This window comes from Cyphellophora europaea, assembly GCF_000365145.1.
Source record: "Cyphellophora europaea CBS 101466 unplaced genomic scaffold supercont1.7, whole genome shotgun sequence".
Taxonomy (NCBI): domain Eukaryota; kingdom Fungi; phylum Ascomycota; class Eurotiomycetes; order Chaetothyriales; family Cyphellophoraceae; genus Cyphellophora; species Cyphellophora europaea.
The window spans coordinates 644,890-665,972 of NW_008481813.1; the positions used below are offsets into that span (position 1 = coordinate 644,890).

General features: G+C 54.0%; 7 protein-coding genes across 7 annotated transcripts; 3 read left to right on the forward strand and 4 right to left on the reverse strand.

The window, feature by feature from the left end:
• Positions 1 to 105: 105 nt before the first annotated feature.
• Positions 106 to 1,400, forward strand: HMPREF1541_07328 (uncharacterized protein; the record flags this gene model as incomplete). The annotated part of the gene is made up of 4 exons (XM_008721652.1): positions 106 to 297; positions 347 to 402; positions 458 to 659; positions 708 to 1,400. The coding sequence occupies 4 exons, from the start codon at positions 106 to 108 to the stop codon at positions 1,398 to 1,400; spliced, it is 1,143 nt and encodes a 380-aa protein (XP_008719874.1).
• A 1,455-nt stretch (positions 1,401 to 2,855) lies between these two features.
• HMPREF1541_07329 (uncharacterized protein) lies at positions 2,856 to 4,420 on the forward strand (the record flags this gene model as incomplete). The annotated part of the gene is made up of 4 exons (XM_008721653.1): positions 2,856 to 2,915; positions 2,977 to 3,453; positions 3,505 to 3,666; positions 3,722 to 4,420. 4 exons carry the CDS (start codon positions 2,856 to 2,858, stop codon positions 4,418 to 4,420), a joined length of 1,398 nt encoding a protein of 465 aa, XP_008719875.1.
• A 666-nt stretch (positions 4,421 to 5,086) lies between these two features.
• On the reverse strand, positions 5,087 to 6,748 carry HMPREF1541_07330 (uncharacterized protein; the record flags this gene model as incomplete). The annotated part of the gene is made up of 2 exons (XM_008721654.1): positions 5,087 to 6,546; positions 6,604 to 6,748. The coding sequence occupies 2 exons, from the start codon at positions 6,746 to 6,748 to the stop codon at positions 5,087 to 5,089; spliced, it is 1,605 nt and encodes a 534-aa protein (XP_008719876.1).
• A 991-nt stretch (positions 6,749 to 7,739) lies between these two features.
• On the forward strand, positions 7,740 to 9,666 carry HMPREF1541_07331 (uncharacterized protein; the record flags this gene model as incomplete). Its single annotated transcript, XM_008721655.1, has 3 exons — positions 7,740 to 8,005; positions 8,053 to 8,070; positions 8,118 to 9,666. 3 exons carry the CDS (start codon positions 7,740 to 7,742, stop codon positions 9,664 to 9,666), a joined length of 1,833 nt encoding a protein of 610 aa, XP_008719877.1.
• Positions 9,667 to 10,943: 1,277 nt separating this feature from the next.
• HMPREF1541_07332 (uncharacterized protein) lies at positions 10,944 to 12,092 on the reverse strand (the record flags this gene model as incomplete). Its single annotated transcript, XM_008721656.1, has 1 exon — positions 10,944 to 12,092. The coding sequence occupies one exon, from the start codon at positions 12,090 to 12,092 to the stop codon at positions 10,944 to 10,946; it is 1,149 nt and encodes a 382-aa protein (XP_008719878.1).
• Positions 12,093 to 14,189: 2,097 nt separating this feature from the next.
• HMPREF1541_07333 (uncharacterized protein) lies at positions 14,190 to 15,962 on the reverse strand (the record flags this gene model as incomplete). Its single annotated transcript, XM_008721657.1, has 2 exons — positions 14,190 to 15,870; positions 15,922 to 15,962. 2 exons carry the CDS (start codon positions 15,960 to 15,962, stop codon positions 14,190 to 14,192), a joined length of 1,722 nt encoding a protein of 573 aa, XP_008719879.1.
• A 336-nt stretch (positions 15,963 to 16,298) lies between these two features.
• On the reverse strand, positions 16,299 to 18,325 carry HMPREF1541_07334 (uncharacterized protein; the record flags this gene model as incomplete). The annotated part of the gene is made up of 2 exons (XM_008721658.1): positions 16,299 to 18,079; positions 18,130 to 18,325. The coding sequence occupies 2 exons, from the start codon at positions 18,323 to 18,325 to the stop codon at positions 16,299 to 16,301; spliced, it is 1,977 nt and encodes a 658-aa protein (XP_008719880.1).
• Between the last annotated feature and the right edge of the window lie 2,758 nt (positions 18,326 to 21,083).

A 21,083-nucleotide genomic window follows, 5' to 3' on the forward strand; every position in this document is an offset into this window, starting at 1 on the left:
CCTCTATCATAAGAGGTCTATGCTTCTTTCTCCAGGTCTTTTTTTCTGCAGATCAGCAACTCGTGCACGGACTGGCCTATGCAGATCACTGATTAACGAGCAACCATGGCCACTCCAGCAGACCTTCCACCACTTCCTTCCAATCCAGATGAGAACGCTGGACCTCATATCCTCGGAGCAACACTGTCGACAACATGCCTTGCCTTTGTGACGGTGTTGGCCCGGTTCTACGTCCGGGGTTTCGTGGTGAAAAACATGGGCTTTGATGACTATTTCATGGCCCTGGCTATGTCGGTCGTAAGTGTTTACATCGACCAAAAGGAAAAACACGGCTAATTACTGGAAGAGTATCGCTACGACCACCGTGATCGCTCTCTCAGTGAAGTATGGAGCGGGCCAGCAGTAAGTATCGCGGACTTCCTATGTCTTGAAGCGTCAAAAGCTGACACGGTGCTAGTATTGGTGATGTCGAACCAGACATATTTATAAAGGGGATGAAGCTGAACTTCATCAGTCAGCCGCTGCTTCAGGCGGGTGTCTGTATCGTAAAGCTCTCAGTTGGATGCGCGTTACTGAGAATTGCGACAAAGAAAAGGTGGAGGTTTCCCATCATTGGCATCATGATCTTTATGGTCTGCTATACCATCGGCACAATGACAGTAAGAGCCGCTCCAGCACCTCGATGGCGCATATGCTAACACTCACAGACTCTCTTCACCCAATGCGAGCAAGTCGCCATGCAATGGGACGGTTCGATTCCGCGCAAATGCTGGGACCAGGAGACACTGCAGGGTCTGGCTTTTACCCACGCTGCACTCAACATCGCAACAGACTTTGTGTTTGCCGTGGTGATTCCAGTTCCCATCTTGTGGGGACTCCAAATGAACAAAAGAACAAAGGGCGCCGTCATGCTCATGTTGTCGCTGGGTCTTTTCGTTTGCCTGGCTGGCATCCTGCGGATTCCTACCATCGAGAACTACGGCAAGACCGGCGACTTCCTCTGGGACAGCAGAGATCTCTGTATCTGGTTCGTCGCGGAGTTCAACACGGGCATCATCGCCGGAAGCTTCCCTTCGCTCAAGCCACTTTTCAAGACCATCCTCGACAACACGTATTTTAAGGGGCTGACCGCGAAATATGGCTACGGCAACAACACCGGTCCGACTGGCAGCAAACATCGCTCCTTCTCCTCAAAGGGGTTCAACAATTTGCGCGCCACGGAACGATTGGACTCTCATGATCAAGTCGATGACTCGGACGGCTCCCTGAGTCAGCGTGGCCTTGTCCTCGAGAACAAACCTATTGCGCTTGGGGTGATTCAGAAGAACGTCACTACAACCGTGACGCAAACGGACGTGCCGATCACGCCAAAGGGTGCGAGGAGACATGAATGGGCATAGGCAGAAAGAGACAAGGGAGTGGGGGGAAAATAGTCATGCACAAGATCATGTATCAATAGGTAGTACAGCACATCGATATCAACACCAGTCTTGACATTCTTTCGTTTTTGATGTAGAGGTATACGCTCCTTGCAGCGTGAAGGATGACATGTGTCAATGCCACCACTGACAAAAGCCTCGGGTCGCTTGTAGCCTGGAGATTAGGGCAAGCATCGGCAAAGCCTGACCGGTGCGCTTAGTTGATGAAGGCTCTTACCGATGTCGACTTCCTCACCACCTCCGCTGCCGAGCTTCTCTCGTTCGACGAGCTCTGTGTGGATGAGGCTGGACCGTCGGGCAACGCTATGGTCTGTTCGGATCGCACCACGAGCTGGGCATGTCCAACCTCATCACACCGGCAACGGGTGAAGGCCGCTGCTGCCGGCTTCGGAGATTTCAAGCGACTTTTCGACCTAACTGGACTGGTCAGCGAAGAAGCCTAGAGCCGCCGATGTCCGAGCGGTACAGGTCCCACCATTATTGATAAAGAGCAGCTCAAGACGGGATGGGTCCCGCCGTGGTGACAAGTGGGTGTTCCTTGGGCGCCCGAGACTGCTGAGCTTCCCAATCCATCTGACGCCTCTCTTCTTCCTTTCTACAACAAGTCGGAGTAGACCGGACTAGTGACTTGACTTTATCCTTCCGTATTTCTGCTACTTCAGGGGCTCGAGTGCAATATGGCCAGCAAAATGGTCGCAAGCGCAACAGGAATGTCCCAGCTAGCCAGCAAGGAGAGTTACATGGAACAGTTGAGTTCTTACGCACCATCGAGAACCAAAGATGAGATCTCGTCTCGCCCGAGATTTCGTACCTTTGCTATCGACATGGCTTTCGACTTCAACCTGTCTTCGTTCGTTGTCGTGGAGTTTGGAGTCCTTCTTGAACCTCCACCAGCGACCGAGCATCAGGAATTCACAGAGTAACATGTTCGCGACCTCCGACAAAAATTCCTGCAATCATTTTGATTTTGACGACCTTTTGCATTGTTGATGCTCGAAGGGTTGTCGGTTTCCAGTCATGGTGTTTAGACGTCCCGGTCGTGACGACGTAATCGCCGGCAAGGCTGATTTGAAGCTATCCTGACTTTGACGGACGCTTCCATGTTGCGTTGCGCCTAGCAGAATGCTTGGTATTGAAGTCATCGCGGTGAAATTCGCCAAATCCAGCTTAGTGGTCGCCATTGCATCGCTGCCGCGCGATGGGGGCCACTGTGCATCGCGAGCGAAACCCCAGCTTTCGGGAGTAGCCTACAAATGGCTTTCAAAGATCTACCTCGTATCTGCGGGAGTCAGCCCTCGTCCACTTCGACCTGCTCTTTTGAGAAATTTCTGCGCCCTGACATCAACCTTATTACGAAGAAACAGTATCGTCAGCACCGATACCTGCCTTGCGAGATAGGCCTTCAACTTGTCCAGTATGGTCGGTGGATCTGGTAGATCCAAGGGCTGTCACACGTGTCGAAGGCGGAAGAAGAGAGTACGAGAGCTTTCCTTCGTCATTGCAAACCTCATAATGGATGCTAAGGAATGATCGCCAGTGCACCTTAGAACGTCCGATCTGTGACCGATGCAAAAAGTCTGGCCTGGCATGTATCGGGTATGATGTCCATGTATTCGTGAATACGACGGCGACGAGCACAGGTGTTGCCGTCACTCGCAGCGATTTCGAGGTTACGCTGCGTCATTCGTTAAATCTTGCGGCTTATGAAGAGCAGTACCTCGGTCTTTTTTGGGACATTTACTTGCCAGGCGCGTCGCCACCGGCAATTGGGTCCTGGGGAAGCTGGGTAACTGTCGCACGAGACATTTCGTCTAATAACGATGCGGTCAGAAAAGCTTTGTTGGCGGTATGCATGATATTGGTTGGTCAGAACGATGCTAAACCGTGGATGGCTCATGAGAGCCTCAAGTTGTACACCAGTGCCCTCGACAACGTTCGAAATAGTCTAAGCTATACCTCCACATGGTACTCAGACGCAACGCTTGTCGCCTCGAGAGCATTGAGTGCATACGAGGTACGTTCTCTGTCAACGTATACTTGATTGTGATGACATTGATCAACCAAGCTGTTACGTGGACCGGACACCGAACCCAACTCACCGTACTCGCAACCGAAGAATTGGGTCAGCCATCACCTAGGGCAGACTGCCATCATCACAAGACGCAGTCCAATTCACTATACGGACGGCCGAGCGCATCGTCTTTTTGTAGACGGCCGTCTGCAGCTGGTAGACACCCCGAGCCACCTTTGAATGGTGGAAGTAGCTGATAATCTAATGACAGGCTATCGCGGCATGTTTGAGCAACAAGCGAACCTTCCTGTCCGATCCCATGTGGACCAGCATCCCGTGGTCACACATGTCCAAGAGTCCAAAGGATCATCTGATCGACATCCTTGTCAAAATCCCTACCCTTTTCGAAGACATTGATGCCTTGGCGCTGCACGCGCACTCTGGTGGAAGCATTGCATATCGCATTCGCACCACCTATAGCTGTATCATGACGGAGCTCAGAACTTGGCGAGAAACGAAGTTTCCGCATGACGAGCTCAGTGCCCTGGAAGCGCGCAGAGATCAGGAGCCGACCACCAAGGATGTCTTGGCCGCACATCTGTTGACGCTCTACTGGACCATGTGTCTGGTAACCAACAACATGATGCGTATGGCGGTCTCGCTGTCACCGGACAGCGACCCCGGGCTGCAATTCCGTGAGCATCTCGCGAAATCTTCACTGGACGGTCACTGTCAGCAGATTTCTGACGTTGTGGGGGTGCTGTTCCACCCTGCTGCTGGCGTATTCGGCGCCCAGTTCGCCATGTTTCCCATTACCTGCTCCCTTCTGTATCTCACAAAGACGCAGCAACTGGAAACGGAGCTCGCCGATCGCTTTCTGGAGAAACTCTCCGTGCAGACGAACCACAAAGGCCTGCAAAAGTTCATTCTTGGGGTGGTCAAAGAACGGCAGGGGCTGAGAGCTGTCTAAGGGTCGAGTTTTCCGCCAAGTGGACGTATATCTGCTGATGGGATGAGTACCTAGGTATATATATAGCTGACTCACTACCAACAGCCAAGGGCTGATGCTGCTATTCCAGTTAGCACGCAGCTGTGCTGCGATTGGAAAACACTGGTGTCCTCCCGAGAGCTATATGCTAAATTGGTGCTAAACAAGTCCGCCAAATTATGGATTTCACCGTGAATCGCTTTCCTATCGGGCGAAGATTGATCGGCATGAGGAACATAACTCCAGCAGAAAATCATAAGTCAGGACAAATCCTTGATCCTCGAGGAAGCCCCAAATCGACAGATACCATCGTCGCGAATGAGAGCCTGGCCCGTCCTTACCATTCATGGTTATTACTGCATTGAAACTCCACGTTCACCAAAACCCAGCTCCAGGTAGAGTGCAGCTACGGACGGCAAGAATCTGATGACGACTGATGTTCAGCATAGATAGAGGAGAAGAACGTCTCGGCGCCACAAAAGGGGGGCTGGCGGGAGACAATGTATTGGGCACCGCAAGTTGAAACCTCGACTTGATGCATCTACCGCTTAGACCTGGGAGCGCCTGGGGTATACGGAGCCTGCTCAGGCATTAGCATGCTGGGCAACTGCTCTGTCCTGTAGTAATCATCCTCTTCCACATTTGGCTTCATAGACCGCTTTCAGTGTCCCGGCTCCGGTGAGGACTTCGACTTCGCACTTGCTCAGCACTGGGCGCTTGCAGTCCATTTTTTACAATGGCTTCTTGTCCTTCAATTTTGCTGCTTCCGATCCACTCGCTACTGCTCTCTGAATCCGCCAAACTCTGCATCTCGAGATCATCGGCTATATCGGCGCTCGGCCGTCCTCGATTCTGCTCCGTCATGGCCTCGGGTTTGGCTTCGTGCTCGTACAGCTTCACATTGATGAATAGCGCATACAGTCCGAAATCATAGGCCAGACGACAGACGCCCGCCACGACGAACGCGATCCAGAACTTATTCTTGCCCGCCAGCAAGCCTGTAAATGTCGGTCCCGTTGTGGCCGCCAATGTGCGGATCGTAGCGGTGATGCCCATGACGGCCGTCCTTTCGTCGCTCTTCACGACCGCAGCAATGAACGCCGACCTTGGGGCCTGGTCCATGTTGTTCAGCCCTGCGCGCACCAACAGCAGGAGGGCTGTAAGCCAGAAGTAAGGTGGCGCCGGAAAGAAAAGCACCGCTGCAGAGGACGGGACATGAGTGAACACCATTGTGTTGATGAGGCCAATCTTTCGGGCCATGGGACCAGCGAAGGTGGAGCCGATCGCGGCAAGAAAGTATGAGGCGGATGTCACATCGCCGAGCGTGGATTTCGCAGGCGAGAATTTGACATCCATGTAGTAATTGGTAAGCGAGTAGGGTACCATGCCGTCTGCGATGCTGTCCAACGCCAGGAGGAACCACAACTTGTACATTATGGAGCGCGTCGGTGCCGAGATCTGTGCGAGGGAGGACTTGACACGGCCGAACCAGGTAGCGGGCTCAACAGGGGGTTGAGGTAGTGGCTGGATTTGAGGTTCAGTCATCTCGCTCTCGTCTTGCGGGACCTGGGCGTAGTTGGTGTCCTGAGTTTCCAGCTCGCACGCATCGGTGAGGAGCAACATGAACATGGCATTCACAAGACCCATAACCGCATACACCCAGAAGAGCGTGTGGTAGGTCGCGACCGGCGTCCAGCCATCAAGATTCTCGAGATAGTGGATGATTCGGCCAGAAGCCTCACTGCCCAGGCTGGATCCAATGGCAGAAATGGTAACGTACCATGCTAGTACATCCGCACGCGTGCTCGGGGTTGTGAGCTGGGAGAGCACTGACTCTTCAATGCTTCGAAACGGTCCGAAGTCACCGCCAGTGACACTGATCACACCCACAACCGCAGCCAGCAACAGAATGAAGAAGTTTTCAAACAGAGCAAAGACGATGCCGCTCAGTACCATCAAGAAAGAGCCACCGATGAGCACTTTCCGCCTGCCAACCTTGTCGGCGATGAGCGTGAGGAACGTGCCAAGCAATACATCTCCGACGAGGGTTAATGTCATGAAGAGGCCAATTTGGTGATCGCTGTACTTGAGCGCCGAAAAGAAGATGGCTGTCGATCGTGGTCAGACCTGTGTCTATGTATGCTGGAGTGAATCAATCGACGTACCCAAGATGAGGGAATTCGTTCCGTAGGCGAACATGCGACATGCTCGCGCGAAAATGATGAGGTATGCATTGCGGCCGGTCTCATGGATGGCAGAGACACCAAACTCATGGTAGAACCATTTAATAGGTTTCAGAACGGCCGACATCAAGTTCCAATTGGATAGCCTTCTATATTGCTTGTGTATCGACGAAGCACAAGCGCAAAGAATTTTGGAGGCACGCGAAGACTGAGCTTAGAATTGCGGTAAGGCGTACTGGCTCGGGGGGTGCGGGGGCGGGGGATTGGTGGCCGATCCCGCGGGTACATACCGACTTATCCGGGCACTGTCAGGGGACCCCGATATCGGGATGGAGTACAGATATACACATGTTCGTCGCGTTTGGGGAGTTCTTGGTAGGCGTGGAGATCTCAGTGAGTAGTAATAGCATATCAGTATAGGAGCAGTGTGAGAGCTTGCCACAAGTGTCAGTCGTGCTCGACCGCGAGCAAGGTGGTACGGCCTTGGCATCAGGCAGCGAATTGACGTGAATATCAGGTGTGGACGAGTTGGGGGTGAGGAGTTAAGCCTGCTGAGCTACGTATAGATAGGATGTCGTGGGGGTTTACGGCCACCTATCGCACCCGGAGGACGCCGGTCCGGGGAAGCCGAGGCAGTGTCCTGCAGAGAAATGCTGCCTCGAAGTTACACAACGTCTCAAAAGCAACGCGGCTCTGTGTGACTGACCTGGTCCGTAACCTTGCTCATCCCAATGCCGGTCGCTGCGCCTTATCGACAGTTGCGCAATGTCTTGAGCCACACAAGCACCATCAAAGCTGTCCCTAAAGAAGCTTGGAGCTCCTTCGGAAGCTTGGTCATATCGCCACAGGGTCTTTACTGGACCCCAGCTGCCTATCCGGGTAAGGGTACCTAGTTAGTTGCAGGACTATCGCAACAGATTGTAACGTCGTGCACAAGACTGCGTCATAACGTTGGACGCGCTTCCACTACCGCTTGGTAGCCCACGGTTCTGGCCATGAGCGAGGTAGGTGAGTACATCACAAGGTTGTAGAGCTGCTTGGGAGCTACAAAACATGGGGACCCGCCCTCTTCTGGCCCCGGGCAGCCTTCGTGCGTTGCTTCCGTCCTCGTTTCCAAAATGCATCCCTACCAGGCGAGTTTGACGCTCTGGCTGGCTCTGGCTGGCCATCAGGTTACCGCGCAGTTTGTCGAAACCCCCACCAACTTCACCAATGCTACGGGCAATGCCGGTGTTCCCGTTCGGTACAAAGAGGTACCGGCGGGCATCTGCGAGATGAATCCAGACGTGAAAAGCTATTCGGGCTATGCCGATGTTGAGGAGAACCAACACATATTCTGGTGGTTCTTTGAAGCCAGAAATGTAAACGCCAGCGAGGCACCGCTGTACGTATTCTTCTCCGCACAAAGAAGGCGATGCTGACCATTGACAGGACTGTATGGATCAACGGGTATGGCAAGTCTCCTTCAGGCAATATTGTACTAATAGGTGTGACAGCGGGCCCGGGTCCTCCTCCATGATCGGTCTCTTTCAAGAACTCGGCCCCTGCACGGTCAATTCGAGCGGCGATCCGGTAGATAACCCTTACTCATGGTCCAACGTCTCCAATATGCTCTTCATCGACCAGCCAACTCAGGTCGGCTTTTCGTATAGCGAGGCGGTTCCAGCGTACGTCGACGAGACTGGCGGCTACGTTGTGGTCTTGCCAGAAAACACTTGCCCAGACTATGCCGAAGACCAGGACTGTGGCACTTACTCCCTTCCGTATCAAGACCTCACTGCAAACACCACCGACCTTGCCGCGCCAAATATGTGGAAGACCATTCAAGGTTTCATGGGTGCGTTCCCACAGTACTCACGAAACGAGTTCTTCTTTGCGACTGAAAGCTACGGAGGCCACTATGCACCAATCTTCAACGACTACTTCCTCGACCAGAACGAGAAGGAAATCGAAGGCGCCCAAAAGATCAAACTGGCCGCCGTCCTCATCGGCAACGGCTGGTACGACCCTCTCATTCAATACGAGGCATTCTATAACTACACTGTCAACCCGGGAAACTCCTACGATTACGCACCATTCAACGACTCAATGAGCGCCCTTGTGTACAACGCCATGTATGGTCGCGGCAACTGCTACGACATGACCGTCGACTGTAACAAGAACGGCTGGAATAGCGTGTGTGCCTACGCGGACGCCTTCTGCTACCAGAACGTCGAGTACATCTTCGATCTCGTCACCGGACGCGATGAGTACGACATCCGGTATCTGACCCCAGACCCGTTCCCACCCACTTACTACGTGGACTACCTGAACACGCCAGAGGTTCAAGCCGCCATCGGTGCCTACGTCAATTTCACCGAGAGCAACAATGCCGTGAGCTTGGCTTTCGCCAACACCGGCGACGACGACCGCGAACTCGGCACCGTCGCAGCCACCAAGCGCATCTACGACGCCAATGTGACCATGATCCACTACTACGGCGACGCGGACTACGTATGCAACTGGATCGGCGGGCAAGTCATCGCCGAGAACGTCGGCGCCGCCGGCTTCGAGGACGCAGGCTTCACCAACATCTCCACGTCCGACGGCAAAGTTCACGGCCAAGTCAAGCAGGCAGGGAGATTCGCTTTCGTGCGCATTTATGAATCTGGCCACGAAGTGCCGTTCTACAAGCCCCTGGCTGCGCTGGAGATGTTCGGGCGTGTGGTCAATGGTTTGGACATCGAGACAGGAAAAGTCAACATAACGGCGGGTTATTTGACCAAGGGGACGGTGACGAGTGACTTCAAGGAAGGCAACAGTACCGTGCAGCTGGAAGTGGTGGGAGAGGATGACGATGTCGTCTACGATGTGGACACGGCGTTGCCGGTCTACGAGAATGGGACAAGCGCGAATACGGGGCCTAGAAGCAACCCTCCGAGCCGGTTGGTGAGGCGGGATCAGGATAAGAAGGAGAAGAGTAAGCGGAGAAAGAGAGCGCAGAGGTGGCGGCCGGGGAAGCAGAACTTGTATAGGAGGAATGCGCAGCCGATGCCGTGGCTGTGAGATAGCTGTGTTGGTTAGACCGCGGGAACGGACGTGGAACGGACGTGCATATGAACGAACAGATGATGATTCTCCTGTAACGTTGTACAGGGCTTCTCCCGCGCTTCTCGGCAAAGCCCCAGTGAGCAGCGCTTTGCACTGTATCGAGTAGCTCTTCAGCGTGGCCCACATGTCCTCCATCGAGTGCCCGTCGGAAGGCCTCAGGCAGTAAAAGCCTTGGCATCCATAGCCATTGCAGCCGCACCCATAAGCACACTATTTTCTCAGCGACCGCGCAACGAACCAGTATACTGAGACCTTCGCCGCCTGATGCCTGCCGCCTGACGCCACTCTATCGCCAATCATATCCCCCAGCCCGTACTTCTTGCGTGGCGCAACGCTTCTTTGTACCTTTCTCACTGCAGCGATCCAGACTATGTGTTGCCTGAGACGGCACCAATCAGCGCTGGCCCTTGGGGTCTCGACGTGACTCACCCCTGCGCTCACTCTTCATGCTCAGGCCACGCAATGCTATACCAAGCCACGCCACGCCACGCCACGCGATGATACGAATTATGCGGCACGCCTTGAGCACGTATACAATCTCATCCTGCTTTTGACGACTGCACTACTGTTTACCGAGAGCCGCGTGTACTATCGCGACGTGGGTAGGGCAGACAGGCAGACGAGGTTGTGTGATGTTCACGTGGTTATGACATCGGAGTTGGCGTGCGGTAGAGGCAGAAGGCCCCTAGGGGCCTTCTGCAGTGCTTTGTCTCGCTTTGCAGTGGCGGAGAATGAGAGAAAAGGAGCCATTTTCCCGTTGCACATCCAGGAGACGAAACGAAACGAAACGAGATGAAGGGAGGAGAGGGAGGGAGATGGAAAAGGGACGAATTGAGAATTTTTCCGTATGTGAGTATATTTCGTGGTTGCTGTGGGTGAGATGGGACAGGAACGAGTAGAAAATTGTGATGATAAATGCTTTTTGTATGTATGCTTCTGTGTATCTTCTCCTCTATTAGGCTCAATTTCTCACAATCACTCGTGTGTATCCTTTTTATTATCTATTGGTCTCGTCGTGAGTGTGAGTGTGATCCGTCGCTATGCTGTGTGCCCAATGGCCCAAGTAAACCGATCGCTATGCTATGCCCATGCCCATGCTATGCTATGCTATGTCCCCCTAAAAAACGATGCCGCGCTATGCTGTGATTATGCTCGTTGTATTTGCTGTTGCTTCAAGGAAAGTCGTTGTGCATGTGTGAAATGCCGGTCGATGATGGCTGCGGGCCTGCCGTTTAGAGGACGGTGCTCACGGGAGTGACGACTGGGGTGGTGACTGGGTCAATGATGATGGTGGGGGTCGGAGTGACGACGGGAGTGGTGGTGGAGTCGATGATGATGGTGGTGGAGGAAGGATGGACAGTGCTGGAGGAGCTGGTGGTTGGGCTCACGGTGGAGGTGGAGCTAGCGGTGCTGGTGCTGGCGCTCGAGCTGGGGCTTGAGGAAGCAGAGGTTGAGGTAGCAGTGTGGCTGGAGCTGGAAGAAGTAGAGGTGGGCACGTGGGTAGAGCTGCTGCTGGTGGAGGTCTTGGTCACGGAGGAAGAAGAGCTGGTGGAAGTGGCCGAGGAGCTCACGCTAGTGCTGGTGGTATTGTGGTGGGGCTTGCTAGTCGTGCTGGTGATGATAGCGCTGGAGGTCGTGGTGCTAGTGATGTACGGCGTAGTAGTGGGCTTGACTGGCTGGTCTGGGATAGCAATTGTGACGATGATACCGGTAATATCAGTGTAGGTCACAGTCTGGCAGTGGTTGCACTGGCCAGGAGGATAGTAGACCCAGCCGTTGTTGGGATAGACGTACTCGGTCACCGTAGTCTCAGCAGGACACGATGGCGCAGGTGCGGGAGGAGCAGGCTTGCTGGTGATGACGGGAGGAGCGGGCGTGGGTTGAACGGGATTGTAGGTAGGAACTGGGTAGCACGAGGTCGTGGTGTAGATGTGAGTCGACAACCAGGTAGTGTAGTAAGTAGTACCATGCTGAGTGGCCACAGGAGAAGAGGTGGGCACGAAGGTAGTGATGGTGACAGTCTCGGTGGTTGTGTAGGTGGTAGGCTGAGCGGTGGTTGTGGTACCATTGTGATGATGCGTGGTGGTGGTAGGATAGGGAGTGGAAGAGGAGGAAGTCTCGGTAACGGAGGAGCTGGAAGTGGAAGTCTTGATCACCGAGGAGCTGGAGCTAGAGCCAGAACTGCTGGTTGACAGAGAGCTGCTCGAGCTGGAGGAGGTGGGGTGGCCGCTCGTGCTGGAAGAGCTCACTGTGGTGATAGCAGAAGAGCTAGAAGCGGAGGTGGTAGTGGTGGTCGTGCCATTCTGCGGCATGTCAAACATGGGGCGAGCAAAAGCAGAGCCAGCAAGGGCGGCGAGGACGAGGCTCATAGAGGCGTGCATTGTGATTGGCGGAAGATTAGTGAGTCTGATATTTAATTGGGTGGAGCGATGGTCTGAAAGCTGAAAGTTGAGTAAGAGCGAAAGGTCGTTGATGTAGGGTTCAGCGAATGTGTCAAGGAAATATTAACGAAAGGACAAAAAGCGAGAGTAGCTTGTTTATGGAATGTGTTGCTGTATTGTGTGTTGCTGGTTGATGCCGATCTTACCTGGACGAAGAGGACTCGTGTGCTTTATAGTCAGACACGAGCATTGCTTACCTGGTGATGTACCATGAGACACAAAGACACGAATACCACAGTAGCCCTCATGGTGGTGGCTCAGAAGCCGGTGTGGTAGCATTGCTCACACATCAATTACGAGGTGGACTGAGCAGGGGTGTCGAAGATGGAGGGGCTGCGCCTCGACAAAAAGTCAGCCATCCACGCCATCCACGCCATCACCTGACGTCGTCGATGCTAGTCCTCAAAGGGAAAGTCCTTGCCACGGGCTTGGCGGCTTATTCCCAACAAGCTCATTGTCAGGCGAGTCCTCATTCGCTGCATCCCATACTTCTAACCTCCGATTCGCTGATGACTCAGGAGACCTGCCTTATTTTAGTCCACGCCGCTGCTTTTCAGCCACAAGGCCATTGCGCCATTAAGCAGATGGTACCCCCCTCCTTCTGGTACTCTGTACTTGGTACGGTGCTAGTGTGCACGCCTTCCCAAAGTCCCACCAGCTGAGACCCGAGCCCAGCACTGAGGCTCTGGCTTGCGCAGCCCAAGGCTTGACGCACCTATGAGCCCGCGTACTCCGCGAGGCCTTTTTTTCCTCGCGACCTTTTGGCATCCCAGCTGCTACCCTACCAGTGACCAGTCATCGTTGCCGCCCGGCAGTCGGGTGAATCTTTAATCTTGTTGGCGAGAAACATCCAGTCATCAGCCTTGCAGCTATTTCTGGCCCATCCAATCGCTCCATGCTCCTGCATGACCGTTATTGTATTGCCTCATGACCTTTCTTCAGCGTTGTCTCACCTCGGTAGCATTACCAGAGTAGCGCCATGATCGCCGAAGCTCGGAGATGAATTCCATGGAGCCAACCAAGCTCTGTCAGGGTAAAAGCTTCGCTCTGTGCTTATGCTCCAGTATTGTTACTATTACTGATAGTCAAGACCGGGTACCATTGCCCACCGTGTGAACCATTCTCCTACGTGATTGATGGATGGATGGATGGATGGAAGGTTCCCTCTCTCGCCCCCACTAACGCTCCCTCGAGCAGAGCTTCTACGGGTATTCCAACAGTATACTGCGACCGCATGAGGATGTCGCCACAGCAAAGAAGGCCGCCTGCCATCTGTCTCGGGTTCGTGGCCGCAGTGGGCAACCATCACGAGCAAGCGAGCAAGTAAGTTGACATAAACCTCATCCATGGCCCCCAGATACACAAGCGCCCCCCTGTGGAAAAGCGCTCACAAGGTCTCAAAGCTCTGAGAAAGAATCCTCGTATCTGCTTGACCCAAACGAGCACGATCACTCAAGACTACGAAACTATACTCAGTGCCCCCAAGGGTGGTCAGAGAGCGCACGCACGGCATCTACCATCTGTCGCGAAACAAGTGTGTCAGATGGAGTGCACTGCAAATGCAACCCATCCGGCCAGCGACCCAACCCGACGAGAATCCGGGTTTGGCTTTGTGGATCTCCCGTCGTCGTCGTCGTCGTCGACGTTGCAGCAGTCCTCGTGCGCTTCGACAATACTTTGGAACCCTCCACACCACCGTGGGACATCAGATCACACCCATCCACCATCCCGTGATCCATACCACTAACCGCCAAGTCTCAGATCCCTATAGATAGCCGCCACTGATAGGCAGCGATGCAAGACACGACAAGAATGCAACCCAACCCTCCCTTTGTCGGACTTCAGACTGCCCCCTGAGTTGGCACGTTGCTACAAGTTCATCGACTACGATCTCCGCCGTGATAACGCTCACCATGACTTTCTTTCTCACCTCGCTACCTGCCCCATCTCATATGCCCCAATGGCCAGACGTGAGGTCCACATGCAGGACGTTTGAAGAGGATGTCGGACTTATCAACATTAGGTCCTGCATATACCTTACATAAATTTCTCAATGTCCAACTGCTCGTACACAACGCCATCCTTTCCGAGCGCTTCTTCCACCACTTGCATGCAGCCCAACGTCTTCTCTTCCGTCAACCTCCTGCCAATGACTTGCACAGCGCAAGGCAGACCCTCCATCTTCTTGGAATCGTAGTGCTTGTAGGCACCCCTTTCCACGCCATTCTTGGGCTTGAAGTCGGCGGAGAGAGCATCTTTCTCGGCATCGACGTGCGTTACGGGGATGACGCCAGCTGAATAGTCCAGCAGGTTCCAGAGGAAGGTATAGCCACAGCTAGAGACGGCATCCTTCATAGCGCCGTGCGGCAGAGCCGGTGTCGCGTTTGCAGGGGCCAGGATAAAGTCGAACTGGTTCTCGGGCCTATCCCACCAGCTGAACCAATCCGCCCTGAACTTCTCACGCTTGGCCACCCACTTCCACTGCTCGTTGGCAGACAGCGGGTGAAAGTAGCGTAAAATGCTAGCCCACAGGCTATCACCTTTGGCATACTTTGTCCATAGATACCACAAGTACTTCACGGGTCGAGGAAGACTCATGTAGAAGTAAATTTGCGCGGCACCAGGGTCGTTCCACTCGCCCGTACGGAAGAAGCGCTTGAACGTCTTGCCGCCATCAGCGCAGAGAAGCATGGAAGCGACCTGCAGACCATATGCGGGGCTCGCAGTGGAAGGAAACGCGGATTGAGAAGGCAGCTCGATAATGGTGTGGCCATCCTTGCGGAGAGCTGCAGCGGTCATGTCAAGGCCACGTTTGATGGCAGGCGAGGGGTCAACGACACCATCCGTGGTCATGTAGCCGATCCGCAGTGGTTTTGAAGAAGCGGCCTCGAGCGCATCTGAGCGCCAGGGAATAGGATGGACACTATAGTCGACTTCCCAAGGTTTCATGCCAATGAAGGATTCGGTGAAGTAGACGAGATCGTCGAGAGTGCGTGCCATGGGTGAGTAAACGGATGGGATGCCTTCTTGACCAGGCATAGAAGTGTCGATGCCACCTTTCGGCCAACGGCCAGTACTACAGCGGATAGAGTAGCAACCAGCCCATGCTGCCGGTGCCCTGACAGAACCAGCGACGTCTGACCCAACACCTATGCGGGAGCCGTTGAGGGCCAGTAGGGCAGATTCACCCCCTGTGCTGCCACCAGGCGAGTATTTTTGATTGTGGGGGTTCTTTGCTACACCCCATAATGAGTTGGCTGACTCGAATGAGAGAAGAGTGATTGGACAGGCAGTCTTGACATGCGGGATAGCACCAGCTCTCTTGAGAAGTTTGACCATAATGCCATCTTCGGCATGGGGCTTGAAGACCTTGCCCGAATAGCCAACCGAGGCATCGAATCCGCCGACGACGATGGTGTCCTTAAGTGAGACGGGAATGCCCGCCAGAGGTCCCTTGAGATCGACGCCATCCTTGGCCCATGATTCGGCTTCTGGTAGTAGGAGCTCGGTAACGGCGTTGGTCTGCTTTTGCGCAACAGCCGCAGTCTTGCCGTAAGTGCGCAGGATATGAATCGGGGAGAGCTTTCCGGCTTGGACATCCTGGACCAGCGAGCCGATGGGGGCGTTGAGTATCGACCTTTGTTGTGCTGTCAAGGGACCATTGTATGTAACAGGCAGCGATTCGAATCGAGCATCGCGCTTGCGTTGTTTGTTCACGCTGTACAGGTATATTAGCGGTGCCTGCGCATAGGGGGTCCGAGAAGCTCACCAAGCGCGATAATGCTCAAAGTAGTCGAACGGAGGATACATCGCGACGGTTACATGTTGAAGGAAGTTCAGCGCGGACGGAGATTGGCACGAGGTGATATACAATGCGGTGGGAAAGTTCACAGGGCGTTCGGACCCTTGGGAGATGCGCTGATAGCCGTGCTGCTGCCGACACTTCGGCTCAGTTCACGATGCCAGTCCCAAACGAGGAAGTCGAAGCGAAGCCACATTATTGTTAGGGTTAGGGGTCATTTGACGTAAATTCGCTGCCTGATCAACTTGAAGAGGATTATCCCGGAATGTACACCACTGGAACTATTCACAAAGTTGCCCTGCTCTGTGCTGTGTTCCAGAGTGTTTATTGGTACAACATCGCCCTCAACCACATGTGACTGGTGTCGGCCATAACCGCGCCCGTTGCTCTGTCGACCAATGTGCACTGCTATCCTGCAACTCACCATCAAAGTGGTACGACCCAGTGGGACGCCACTCTCCACCTGTACTCATGTGGACACGATCGTGGGCAGCTTGCGCTTCTCCATAACCGTATTGCGTGAGGTGCTCCTCGATTGCAGACATGCGGCGCGAAGACTGTGGTGCAGCATTCCAGTCAGAGGCATCCTGGCTTGCGTTAACCGGGACACCTGCCCAGGAATCCTGACCCATGACCCCTTGTGGGGAGACGAGCGCCCCGGAGGCCATGTGAGGAACCATTGGGCTGGTGTATGCATGGCGCTCGAAGCTCGAAGTACTTGCGTCGACATAATCCAAGCTATTGCCGCCTCCGGAAGCATAGAGAAAGTCGCGGTACAGGTTCTGGGGCACACTCTCCCAGTGCTCAAGAGGCTCGAGAGGTGGCTCTGGCTGTGCAAATGGAGGATGGTACCACATTCGAAAGCCAAACGTATTGGATGATGCTGCGTGTGAGGAGGGCGGGACAGCCGAACTTGGGACATCGTATGCAGGTTCCATATGTATGGAGCTGCTGAAGGACGTATCGGCGCTTGTCGGCCCTCCAGTCGATTTGTACGTGCCAGGCCAGTTGTAGACCTGGCTGTTGTAGTCTGAGCCAAGACCACTTGGGTACATGACTTCCTCGGTCATGGGCTGGCCGTACACTAAGGTGGCGTTGGGTAAGTTTACTCTAGGGTTCGCGCTTGTGCGCTGTCGTTTGGCTGGGGATCTGGTTGTTGGGGTGTCGCTTTTGTTGTTTCGACGCCTTTTGGCGCCACGCCCTATCGCGGAATAGTGAGCATTAGACTCATCCAATGATGCGTCGGTCGCGCTCGGTTGGTGCTGTGCTTCTTTGCTTTTTGGAGTCTTACCAGACAATGCCTTGATTTCAACCCAAAGTTGGCTGAGTTGAGCATAGGCAAGACCGTAGAATTCGTTGCTCCTTTCTCGTGTCGCAGTGCCAAGGTAGTCTACAACAAGCTTGATATTTTCGTAGTCATGGGTAGCTGAACCACCAATCAAGGCATCGATGGAGAGGATGGTGGCTGCACAGAACACTGCATAAGACGATGTCCAAGTTGGAACATGTCCAGATGCCGTGGCCTTGGCAAACATCTGCAGGATTCTGCGAGAGGAAGCCGTGGCCATTTCAGTGTAGGACATTGACGGCAGCTCTGCATTCTGTTCATTCGATTTGGGCGTGGATATTGTCGTGGCGCCGGTGTCTTCCTTGGCGGCTTCAGCGGGGATAGTACCCAGGATGCATGCTAGCAGTAGCGAAAGTGAGAGATACTCAATGTGGCACTCTGCCAGTACTGCAGACATGTCTTCACTTTCGCTCACTGGGGCGGGTATGGTGATATCGTGCTTCTGAAGAAGGTGTAGGGACGACTTCAGATCCGATATATACTTTTGTTGCACCGTGCTGTCATCTTCGTCCGAGAGTTTATCGAGAGTCGTCAGAACGTCGAACGTAATCCGCCTATATTCCCACTGCAACTGCTCAAGGGCATAGGTTGCCATGGTGGCTTCATTGGTAGATACTTTTGGTGGAGTAGGATTTTTCTCGGGTTGAACCTCCAGCGGCATACCAATGTGCATACAGATGCGAATGTCCAAGTCAATAATGAGTCGATAGATTTTCTTCTCCACTTCAGTCTGTAAGCTGTCTGACCGAGTGCTTTTGATGTGTCGCTTGGAGTTGACTGTACACTTTAGCAAAGCTGAAAGATAGACACGTTGAGGGAATACTCACATTTTCGAAACAACAATGCTTCTCTGGTAAGAGCAGCGAGGTCCTTATAAGCCTCAAACACTCGTCCTTTGTCGAGCATGCGCTCCTTCATGTTGATTGCCTTCCATGCTAGGTCTTGTATCGGCTGTGGCATAGCCTGCAGTTCTTCATCTGGGAGTACGTGTTGCAGGGAATGTTCTGGGCATGGGCCGGACATCTCTTGTGCTGACAACATCTCGGTTGGCGATACGCAGTCGAAGACTTCGATGCCGTTGCATCGTGATATAGCCCCCAGGGTAGAGGGGGGGCGACTGCCCGTGGCCATGGACTTGAACTGCGTACGTCAGTGGGGTAATCGTGAGGCAGTCAGGTGCTACCGGCCTTGTCTATGCATCGTGCCAATCCGTAAGGGCCAAAGAATTCTTCGTCTCTCTGATAGAGCGTCGGTGGTCCGCGGTGCTGGTATAGAGATGGCTCTAGGGTGTCGGAGTCTGCGCCGTCGTCATCAACAGTTGAGGTGGGCGATGATGGCGAACTCTCAGGCTTGATGGATTTGTCGTCGGCCTGATTGAATTAGCTTTGGAGTTCATGATCGGAATGCTGGAGACCAAATGACCTGTGCTTGTAGGGCCGCCTTGGAGCGGGGTTTTGATGGAATGTAGGTGCACGGCTCCTTGCGCTTCTTCTCTTTTCTCCGGGAACAGGCGGTGCACTGGGGCCGGATGCCATCGCACTGGATATAAGTGAGCAATGGTCAAGAGGAACAAACAAGATGGGAGGTACCTTGATCTTGCTCTTCCGGCAGGGCTCGCAGGACTCGGGTCGCCTGGTCAGTTTCTTCTTCTGAGGTGTGGCAGAAGAAGTAGTAGTGGGCATCTTCTTCGCCTTCGTTGTGGATGCCCTCTCGTTCTTCCATTCGACGATGAATGGCTCCGGCAAGCCGGTGCCAGTACCTTTAATCATTTGCCGTGCAAAGGAAAGGAACGTCATGGGACAAACAGAGCAAAGCCGAAGCTGATGGCGCCACAGATTAAGTACTGAGCAGGGAGAAGCGAGATCTCACAGCCTCGCTTACCGCCTCGTTGAGAGAGATGCTGCGAGTGGGCGAAAGCGGCTCAGGTACAGGGTGTACTGGCGTTCAAATGGGTCTGACAGAGCCTCGATCCTCAGATACCCCAGATTAAGCGACAAATCGTGTTAAGATCGCGAGGTAGAAAGTACACAGATCCAGGGGAAAAAATCAATGCAAGGCAAGAGACGAGAGACGTGGTATCAGATTGGGAAGAGCAAGAACATATCATAGCCTTTTGGGGGAAGTTGGAGTTCGAAACAGGGACACTACGCAGGGATGTGAAGGCGCTATTGTGGGATGGAAAAAGATTCAGTGGGGGTCGAGACGAGCCAGTTCGATCTGGCAAGTTGGGATGTCAGGATGTCGAAACAGCAACGTCTCGCGGCTTGGCGACGGTGCCCCTCTTAGATAGCTGGGGTGGACGGGAGCTGCGGAAGCCACCAGCCGGGAAGGCTTGGGAACGGCCCTCTGGGAGAATGGGGAGTCAGGTTGACAGTCCGAACTCCACTCGACAGGCACGATGCACTGGGGATGTACGTAGTTGGGGAGGCTCATTATTGCCAGGGGATCGCAAAGTTTTACAAATACTCAATCTGTTGTCAAACAGAGTTATCAGGGATGGCGCAAGAGTGACCCTAAGGAAGCCACAGCCGGAGTGACGAGCATGGGGGGTTTTACCTGCTGTAGCGTCGGGCTCCATTCGGGGATCTCAAGGTTCTGGCCGATCGTTATGAGCTCTTTCATTGCAATAGGGACTGGAGGATTGCGATTTGGACAGCCCCTCTGTCGGTCAGGTCGAGCACATCAATCTGACCTGTCTGGCCAGTGCGTTGTTGCAGCAGGGACGCAGCAGGGAACAGCAAGCGAGAAATCAGCGTACGACGAGTCCAAAGCTCAGCGGACCGGCTAAAGCCTCACGGTAAGTGGATGAGGCAGCAAAGTCACAGGTTCTAGTTTGTGGAGTCTGAACGGGGAGCAGGGGACCAAGTTGGTAATCCATAGGAGGGCTGGACGTTGGATGGCCAGATTTGATGCACTGACGATGGACAGGGCACACGTCACTGTGATTGGCAGTAGGGAATACGTGAGATCTGGCACAAGCCGATGAACGAACTGTCTGTTCGGAAGCGCAACAAGCAGGGGAGTGACCCGGTGATGGGCGACAAGCGAGAGAAGAGGCGTGGGATGCGGTTCACAATAGGTTCACGACAAAGCGGTGGACACAGCCGACTGGCCGGCCTTTGACAAGGAATATCCTGGGGGATATGTGTTTCAAAAGACACGTGAACACGACAGGGCCCGGGCGGAAGAGGACTCATGAGGACGTCTGACGCGCCCCGAGCCCATGGCCACCACCGCTCATGGCTAGACCGCGATCCCCGGGGAAGCGTCTCCGGGCGATGGTGGCAGCCCTCAATGGGCCGCACCGATGCCCAGGCTTCGCCAGTTCCCACCGTTCCCACCGTTCTTACCTGGTCTAGCCTTAGATCTCGGGAACTGCAGCTGTGATGTCGCTTGTAGGAACGCTTGTGGCGAGCTAGCAGGTTCATGCTGCAAGAATGCCACTGCTTCGGGCCTCACTCTTTAAGCTTCGTACCGATCGTCCGCAGGGCGATGAGATCGACAGTTGCCGACCGTATCCCTCAGCATCACTTCGACATGTTTTCACGTTTCGTCCACATGATGCAGACGGCACGCGAGACATGTACATCGTGTACCCTGTTGTCGTCCATCCAAGCAGTGATCCGCGCCCACGTGAGGGCCAGGTGTTCTGCCTCTGCAATGCTGACAGTGACAGGGCCCAGTGAATTGGATGCCTACAGGACCAGGGCTGTGTGACCAACACTAGCCCATTGAGGCTACGACTACGAAATGGGGAATAGCAGGTCGCACAGCGCCGGAG